The sequence below is a fragment of the Eubalaena glacialis genome, chromosome 10 (genome assembly GCF_028564815.1).
Source record: "Eubalaena glacialis isolate mEubGla1 chromosome 10, mEubGla1.1.hap2.+ XY, whole genome shotgun sequence".
NCBI classification, from domain to species: domain Eukaryota; kingdom Metazoa; phylum Chordata; class Mammalia; order Artiodactyla; family Balaenidae; genus Eubalaena; species Eubalaena glacialis.
In genome coordinates, this window is record NC_083725.1 from 41,889,134 (window position 1) to 41,899,421 (window position 10,288).

The 10,288-nt window shown below is 34.8% G+C and overlaps 1 protein-coding gene across 1 annotated transcript in view; it reads left to right on the top strand.

Annotated features, from left to right (window-relative positions):
• MMP20 (matrix metallopeptidase 20) overlaps positions 1 to 9,763 on the top strand; it is a 50,986-nt gene extending 41,223 nt beyond the window's left edge. The window contains 2 exon segments of the mRNA XM_061203697.1: positions 8,553 to 8,662; positions 9,663 to 9,763. Of these exon segments, the coding sequence (XP_061059680.1) occupies positions 8,553 to 8,662; positions 9,663 to 9,763 (211 nt within the window).
• Positions 9,764 to 10,288: the final 525 nt, after the last annotated feature.

Sequence of the window (10,288 nt, forward strand, 5' to 3'; positions counted from 1 at the left end):
TGGAAGTCAGCCAAACCAGTTAGGCCAGAAGGTAGTGGGAAACATCTTCAGAGTGCTTAAAGACAAAACTCTCAACCAAGAATCCTATATTGCACAAAGCTATCTTTCAAAAATGAAGGCAAAATAAAGACATTCCCAGATAAACAAAAACAGAGACTTTGTCGTTAGCATCTTCCTTACAAGAAGTACTAAAGAAAATTCTTCAGGCTTCAGCAGACAGTTATTTGAAATTTTGAATCCACATAAAAAAACAGAGTACCAGTAAATGTAATTATGTAATTATAAAAGATAGTATAAATGTGTATTTGTTCTCTTAACTGATTTTTAAATTAATTAAAATTAACTGTATAAAGCTGTGTGTGTATATATATATATATATATATAATTGTATGGTTGGGCCTATAACATATAGAAAGATAATATACATTTATATATAAACTTTGAAGCAGCTTATGTTAAGTTAAAATATATATATGGTATGCTCTATAGCAACCACTAAGGAAATAACTTTATTAAATGAAGTAAAAAAATCATGAAAGAAATTTAAATGATACACTGGAAATTCTTCACTAAAGCAAAAGAAAGCATTAAGGAGGAAAAAAGGAACTAAAAAAGATATAAGACCTGTAGAAAATAAAAGCAAAATGGCAGATTTAAATCTAATTATATCAATAATATTAAATGTGAATAGATTAAACAATCTAATCAAATTGCAAAGGTTGTCAGACTGGATAAAAAAACAAAATGTCACTGTGTACTCAAACATACAAATAGACTGAAAGTAAAAGGATGGAAAAAATATACATCATGCAAACAATGACCATAAGAAAGCCAAGGTGGCTATGCTAATACCAGGCAACAAAACGTATTAAAATAATACTTTTAAAATAAAAAGTATTACTAGGAATAGAGAGAGATCATTTATAGTGATAGAAGCGTTACTCTACCAGGAATATAAGACAACCTAACATCAGGGCCCCAAAATGGATAAAGAAAAAAAACTGACAAAAATGAAGGGAGAAAACCACAACTGAAATAATCATAGTTGGAGACTTCAATACTTCACTTTCAATAATGGACAGAACGACTGGACAACAAGATCAATTAGGAAAGGAAGACATGAACAGCACTTTAAGCCAACTAGACCTAACAGATATCTATGGAACACTTCACTCAACAAAAGAAGACTACACATACTTCTCAGGTGAATGTAGAACATTGTCCAGTACAGATGATATGTTAGACCAAAACACAAGCCTCAGTAAATTTAAAACCATTAAAATCATACAAAATATCTTCTCTGACCACATTGGAATAAAGCTAGAAATCAATACCAGAAGGAAAACTGGAAAATTTACAAATAAGTGGAAATTATACTTCATGCTCTTCAACAACCAATGGGACAAGAAGAAATCACAAGAGAAATTAGAAAATACTTAAAGATGAATGAAAATTAAAACACAACGTATGAGAACTTATTGACGAAGTTAAAGCACTGCTCAAAGGGAAATTTCTAGCTGTAAATACCCATGTTAAAAAAGAAGAAAAAACTCAAATCAATAACCTAACTTTCCACTTAAGACACTGGAAAAAAGAGCAAATTAATCCTAAAATAAGCAGGAAAAAAGGAAATAATAAAGATTACAGTGAAAATGAAGTAGAGAATATATAAGCAATTTGAGAAAATCAACAAAACTAAATTTGGTTCTTTGAAAAGGTCAAGAAAATTGACAAACTGCTCACTAAATTGACCTAGTTAAAAAAAAGACCAAAATTACTAAAATCAGAAATGAAAGAGGGAACATTACTACAAACCTTACAGAAACAAAATGGGTTATAAAGGAATGAACAATTATGTGTCAATAAATTAGAAAATTTGGATGAAACAGACAAATTCCTAGAAAGATACAGATGAAACAGTCAAGAAGAAATAGACAGCCTGAATACACCTATAACAAGTGAAGATATTTAATTCATAATTTAAAAAATTATCCACAAAGAAAAACCTAGGCCTACATGTTTCACTGGTGAATTCTACCAAAACATTTAAAGAATTATTGCCAATTTTTCACAAACTCCTCCAAAAAATAGAAGAGGAAGGAATACTTCCCAATTTATTGTATGAGGCCAGCATTGCCCTTATATGGAAACCAGACAAAGGCATCACAAGAAAATGAAACTTCACACTAATATATTGTGAATGTGGATGCAAAAATCCTCCAAAAATACTAGCAAACCAAATCCAGAAACATATAAAAAGAATTACACACCATGACCAAGGGGGAATTTTTTTCCCAGGAATGCAAGATTGGTTTAACATCTGAAAATCAAGTAATATAATACACCATACCAATAGAATAAAAAAATTAAAAACCATATGATCATCTCAATAGATGTAGAAAAAGCATTTGACAAAATCAAACACCATTGCATGATAAAAACATTCAACAAACTAGGAATAGAAAGAAATTTTTCAATCTGATAGAAGGCATTTATGAAAACCCACAGCTGATATCATACTCAGTGTTGAATGATTGGATGCTTTCCCCCTAATATCAGGAACAAGACAAAAATTTCCATTCTCACCACTTCTATTCAACATTTTACTGGAGGTTCTAGAGGGGCAATTAAGCAAGAATGAATGATATACAAAATTAATGATAGAAAAGATTGGAAAGAAAGTAAAATTTTCTTTGTCTGTCATATAATCTTTTACATAGAAAAGCCTAAAGAATCCTCAAAAGAAAAAAAGCTGTTATAACTAATAAATGAGTTCATCAAGTTTGCAGAGTATGTGTTCAATATGAAAAAAATCTATTGTATTTCTATACATTTCAATGAACAATGCAAAAATGAAATTAAGAAAACAATTCCACTTACAATAGCATCAAGAAGAAAAACATACTAAGAAATAAATTTTAACAGAACAAGTAGAAAACTTGTAATCTGAAAACTACAAAACATTGTTGAAAGAAACTGAAGATCTAAGTGGAAAGATATCTTATGTTCATGGGTCAGGCTTCATGTTTTTAAGATGGCAGTTTCTCCCCAAATTGATCTGCAGACTCAACACAATCCCTATCAGAATATCACCAGTTTCTTCAGGGAAACTGACAAGCTGACCTTAAAATCTATATGGAAACTCATAAGACCCAGAATAGCCAAAATATTTTGAAAAAGAAGAACAAAGTTGGAGAGCTCAGACTTCTCAATCTCAAAACTTACTAGAAAGCAAAAGTAATCATGAGAATGTGATACTAACATGAGAATAGACATATAGGTAAATGGAATAAAATTGACAGTCCAGAAATAAACCCATATATCTATGCTCGGTTGATTTTTTACAAGGAAGCTAAGGCCATTCAATAGGGAAAGAATAAAATTAAGAAGTAAAGCGAATTTAAAGGAATAAACAGGAATTCCAGTTTGTACATATGTAGTTTGAAATGCTAGTGAGACTGAAGAATGGAAATGTCTGGAAGGCAGTTGGAAATACAGGTCTTGAATTCAGAGAATTCAGGCTGGAGATATAAATTTGCATTTCATCATACAATAAGATAGTAATTGAGACCATCAATACTTTTCAACATTGTTATTAATTCTTTGTTCCAGAATTTTCTCACAGTTACTTTCCTCATGGGGACCTTGTTCCTGACCCTTATCTAGGATGGTATATTGCAGCTTCTTACTCTTCTCCCTTCTCTTCATTCCTGACCACTCTCCCTCCTGCCCTCTCTAGTGAGATCACAAAGGCCTCTTCCTCCATGAAAGCCATGTGATTCCTGGCTAGAAGTGGATTATTAACTTCAAAGGGGATTCCACTAGAAATTCCACTAGATTTCACTAGAAAGGTCTCCCTGAAGAAACTTCCTGAAACATATACCATAAATACTTATCAATAAATTCCTCTTTTTGCCATCCTTTCTCACATTTTCTTTAAGCATCTTTTAGCAGACTGAACTCCCTATTGAGTACTTCAAAGAGGGCAGAATGGAGTTAAGTTTTGCCATTGACATAAGTTAGAAATCATCACAATGAAAACACCAGAAATTCCTAACAAATCTGAGGTCTGAGCATACAATTAAACAATATGCAAGTATTTTACCAATATAGTCCCCAAATTCTTAGATTACAAAGGTAGAGAGTAAGATAATATATATGAAAAACCACATCAGATATCTATGGCAATATCGCTAGTAAAGTGTCACTGTCAGTAATGATTTAGTTAATATCTATACCTATTGATCAATATTAAATGATGAAACAAATACCCTTAAAGGAAATAAACATAGTTACTGGTCAATCATTTTTAGTTGGTATTTAGGTTTCACAAACAAGACCTCAAGTAATGAGACAAACAAGTAATGAGAAAACGTATGCAATGATTTTAGCAGGTATCTAGTATATTTACAAACAAGTAATGAGAAAACGTATGCAATGATTTTAGCAGGTATCTAGTATATTTACAATAAATATTTTCTTAGTATTCAAGTATTGATGGTTTATTATGTGTTAGGAATCACACTGAGTATTTTCTCATATTCTCTCATTTTCCCACCTGCCTTCTCAACAATCTTGAGAAGTAGGTATTGCTACCTCGATTTCATAGTTGAAAATATTGCATCTAAGAGATTAAGTGATTAGATCAAGGTCACACAGCTAAAAATAGTCCATCTGAGGCTATATTTTATGCCCTCTGAATCCAAATCCAGAGATCCGTCCCATCTACCATACATAGTCACCTTTTATTCTCTTCACCATTGATTTATTTATTTACTGTCAATTAAAATACCCATGCCCATAATTCTCATCCTGTCATATAATTTTATTTTCTTTTACCCGCAGCCAAATCCTCAACATACTAGTAGACCTCCTAACCCCTTTCCTGCTGAGGTCTCTGGACTACCTCCAACATTCTCTAGCCCTCCTTTCTCCTCTTCTCAACCTTGCCTACTATTGCATGTTATCCTAATGAAGTGTGTTTAAAAAATTAGGTAAAGACTAAACTCTTTGGTGACTTAGGATCCCAGGCCAAATGGCAACATTCACTAAACATCATACTAGCCAGTCATTTATTGGTTCTTGGGACCAAAATAAACTACAAAGTCTTATAGCTTGGGCCAGACCTTCATGTTGACATGTACCAGGCATGTGTGTGTGTGTGTGTGTGTGATTTCTCTCATCCTCACGGCTACTGTATTGCAGATAAGGAAACCAGGGCTCAGAGCTCAGAGCACTTTCTCCTGATCACAAAGCCAGGAGGTAACAGAGTTAGAACTCAAACCCAGAACCATCTGACTATACACTCTTTGCTCTATTACAGAAATCCTCAAATATCTGTCCAAAAACCAAGGGCTAGATCATCACAAAGTTTTCAGCAGTCTACAGAAAAATAAAAATAGCACAATATAATAAACACTGGGGGGTGTGATCTGGGTCAGTATTATTGGCAAGAACCATCTTTTATTCTGAGATTATGTCCTTTCTGCCTTTTTTAGTATTAAAGTTTCTTTTCTTTGTGAAATGATAGTGAAAATATGTGGTAATTTTTATTTTGAGGGTTGATGGTAATGTTCTTACTTGGTAAAATGAAAAGTAGGTAACCCTATGTTAATTATGTAGGCCCATCCACACAGTGTCTACATAAAAGGTCCAAATGAAATATACATGTTATCAGCTAATCTTAAAATGGTGACTTATGTGTCAGACTGATACTTTGAGATAGATTTTATTGAGAGTAATACTCTTTGGAAAGCTGTTATAGGATAAGAGGCAAGAGGGCAGAGAGGGGGTTGGCAGAAAGGGAGAGGGACTATTAAATACATAAGTGGTAAAAGGGATGGAGGAAAGAAAAAATGATTTCACAGTTTTGCCAAAATTTTTGCCTATGTTTTTATAAATGAAATTGAAAATTAAAATTCTCAGTCAGACATTGCGTCTCTAAAATTTCTTCTGAAATTTTATTTACATATAATATTATTACCTCCATTATCCTGTGAACATATATATATATAAGATTTTAGATGTCACCATCACCCACCTTAGCAAACTAAGCAGACAGATAAAAAGAGAAAGATTTCTTTTTCAGATTTTTCTATTGGATTAATAGTCATCATTTTCTCTTTAAAACTTATTCCTGTACTATTTAAACGGTTTTTCTAGTCTCAGAAAAGATCTTTACTCTCTCCTTTCATACTTTTCAGATTTCTCAATCCAACTTAAATATAATACAAGCATATCCCATCTTGTAATAGGTTTCCTTATAGATATTCTTGAGTCAGTCACTTGTTTGGAACTGAGAATACATTTTGCCATAAAACAACATAAATGGTGATTAAGTTCTCAAAATCACTCATAAATGTTTAATGAACACAAAGGTAAGGTATAGCTCTAATTATAATAGCTCAGCTTCTAATCCTCTATTCAGAGCAGACAAAAGAGGATAAAGACATGAAACGCATTTCACCATTTTCCCTGAGCTTAGGGGTCAACATTAAGCAAAGAACTCAAAATGTCATGTTCTCTGGCATCCCCCCACCACATTTCCCTCTATAGCTACAGACACCAAATGTCTCTTGGTCACTTCTTTGTTCTTCCTTTTTCATCCCTCTCCCTAAATATTTTAAGCTTTGGAATTATCTTCCTCACTCCCTTCACTCAAAGCATCCATTTTCCCAGTACAACTGCCTCAGGGAATTGAGAGAAGAAAACCTAGTGAACAAAGATTAATATGTAAACAACTGTACTTTCAGTGTCTGACTCTAGATTTCAGACACTGGAACAAAGTGAACAAAAGAAGTCCAAGCCATGGGAGAGGCAATATTCCTGGCTGTTCTTTCTCTCCAGTCTTTCCCTCATTACAGTCCTGATACCTTGCAACCACTCCTTCTAATACCATACAGGTGTCCTGTCCCCACTCTTTATTGGCACTTCTGATGACAACAAAATATGGTAAATGGCTTCCATGTTTATTTGTGCTTACAGTAACTCATATAGCTTGGTTTTCCCCTTGGCCTACTTGGAAGATTCTAATAGGTCTCCTGGAAAGGGAGTTTGGACTCCTATTGATACTTCTAGGATTTAGCTTCCACTCCTATCCTCAACACCCCATAAAGCACCTCAGCCCACTAGTCAGTTTCAGCCTGAATACTTCTTTCCCAATGTTTGATCCACTCAGTATCATGAGAGATCTGTCCCCTGGCCTGTGCAGTCATAGTCACAAGAAAGGCACATTTCAGGAGAAGGTGGATGTGATCTGCTGCTGCAGGAAACTCTCAGTGGCCCAGACACAGGAGAAATTGACCTTTGGGTGGGAAAGGAGTGGCGTGTCCACCTTGGGAATGTCTGCACTGGGAGCTCTATGTTAATGAAGAAGGGACTTTCTCACACTTTAAATGAAATCTTCTTGAAGGGAAAAGAGTCTGCCCTGCCTACATACTGAACTCATACAAGTCATACTGATTCATACAAGTCACAGTCTTTTCTACAAGGGGTAATTTAGATCACAAAGAGATGTATTAACCAATCTTCAGAGTTATCATTACACGGTAGTTGTGGATTCAGAAAAAAAAACCTAATCTACTCTTTGGTCAGTTGTATAACCTTTCTAGGAAACAAAATAATTTAATTCAATTAAAACAGTTTAAGGGCTTCCCTGGTGGCACAGTGGTTGAGAATCTGCCTGCTAATGCAGGGAACACGGGTTCGAGCCCTGGTCTGGGAAGATCCCACATGCCACGGAGCAACTAGGCCCGTGAGCCACAACTACTGAGCCTGTGCGTCTGGAGCCTGTGCTCCGCAGCAAGAGAGGCCGCGATAGTGAGAGGCCCGCGCACCGCGATGAAGAGTGGCCTCCGCTTGCCGCAACTAGAGAAAGCCCTCACACAGAAACGAAGACCCAACACAGCCAAAAATAAATAAATAAATAAATAAATAAATAAACAATTTAAAAGGCAAAGTCTCCATTATTCCAGATTTTCTCATTTCTTGTCTTTATCTATTGAGCATTAACACATTTATTTATTCATTCACTGTGCATTATTTGTTCAATCCATCCTCTACGGGTACACAGCAAGAAGCTCATTAAGGAAAGCCTCTGTGAAGGGCTTTTAACTGTTTGGTAAGCCAAGAAATTCATACATAGAGAACATCAGAGAGACAGAAATTGCAACAGTAAATAAAGCACTAAAAATATATGTAGCGTTCACATTGAAAGGCAGTATTTTTTTAATTATAGAAATATGATCCTATAATTCTAAACAAGATAACTATTTCTAAACAATATATCTGGCAATTTTTTAAAGAGAATGTTTAGAGCAAATGACTCCCAAAGTAGTGTTCCCAGAATCTCTGGAAACTGGGAGAGAAATGGCAGAATGTGTGTGTGTGTGTGTGTGTGTGTGTGTGTGAAAGAGAGAGAGACAGAGAGACAGAGAGAGATCTAAAGTAAGTCATAAATCAACCCTGGCTAAATATGCCTGACTAGCACAGTGTCCTCTACAATCAATAAATACTTCTTGTTTATATTATTTATGAAATAATATTTCTTCCAGCTATGATGAATGAAAAAGGAAAATGGAAAAAGACTATCCAAAGAATACTGAAGAAGAATTTTCAGGAGTTAATGGCCAAATAGTTGCTGCTGTGGAGTTAAATGATGAGTGTTTACACTGAAAAGTTTCTTTGTAGAAATTGTAACAAGAAATCTGGTCTCTGCTTTAACATAGAAGAAGATGGATTTCCAAATGGGAGTCCTTGGTTCTTATTTTTTTGTCCCTGAGTCCCACATAAATTTAGCTAACAAGATTAACCACCAGAAAGTATAAAAAGTCTGTCATTATGGTTCTCTCTTTACAAATGGAAAGTTTTAAAAGTATAGCTTCAGTGCATTAGTCAGCTACATCATAAAGGCCATCCAGACAAAATTACCTTTTTCATCTTTAAAATGCACATACTCTCAACCTTCCCAGTGCCTTTCCCCACTCCATCACCAAACTCCTGAAATTTAACACATAGCTGGGAAAGTTGAATTGAATTGAACTGAGTTGAATAAGTTTAATTGGATTTTTTGAATCAGTCAAAACATTCTTCTTGAGTACATAGCACAGAGCTGGACAATGTTCAGAAACGCAAAGACAGTTTGATATGGTCTCTGCACTTGTGGAATGGTTATTCTCTTTGGGAAATGACCTTCCATCCAACACAGATGAAATTACTAGAAAACAAGACAATCTATAATTTAGTATTGAATTGTGTGGTAGTCTTCACAATAATTGCAAGAGGTGATCTGAGGAAGAAAAGGTCAAAACAGGCATCAGGTGCTGTAGATTTCATGGTGGGACTTCAGCTGGGTTTTAAAGAATGGCTAGAGGTTTGACTAGGGAAAAAAAACAGCAGGGGCTGGATTTCCTGGAGGGGAACAGCCTGAGTAGAAGCAAAAAGCACCTCTGGCATGAGCAAAGAGATGAGAGATGATCGACATGTTAGGGGCGTCAAGTTCTAGGGCTCAGAGAGAGCTGTGCAGAGGATTAGCTAACTGCCACCTGACACGTTCTCAGTCCCCCTTTGGTGCTACCTCAAGAAAGGTACAACTACAAGACAATCCCATTTATAAATTTGAGAGTCATTTTCAGTAACCATAATTTCAACTTTGTCTCTTTTAGGCTACATTTACTTCTTTTCAGGACCCAAAATGTACAAGTATGACACAGAGAAGGAAGATGTGGTTAGTGTGCTGAAATCTAGTTCCTGGATTGGTTGCTAAATAGAAAAGTCTAGTCTTTCCTAAGGAATGAAGATGACCGAGAGCAGCTGGTAACCGGATCTTAAGGACTAAATCAGAACTCAGGTTACGTATTCTTCCCATGACCTTCAATTCTAAGGGTAATTTAGAATTTGTTGAAAATAATTATGCTTCTGAACTGTATCTTAGTTTTGGATTCAGAATTTTAATCCAAATGGAAAATTCCTATATGGTCAACTTTACACAAAATCAGAATCAACACAATGCACGCTTCAGTTAGAGACCCGTCATTTTTTTCTTACCTAATACACTGAGGCAAATTGATAAGGTTGGTTTTTATTTCCAGGAAGAAGCCTACTTGTGGACTCCCTGACATGTATTATAATTCTTTTAATAGGAAATAGCATTACTATACAAATTATAATAATTCTTTACAAGCAGTAGCTTTTTTGGCCTTAACATTTGTTATGATGAATATAAATGTATCCGTCTTTACTTTAACATATCACAGACAACATACTGTATAAATTTTGTTTCTCATTGTTT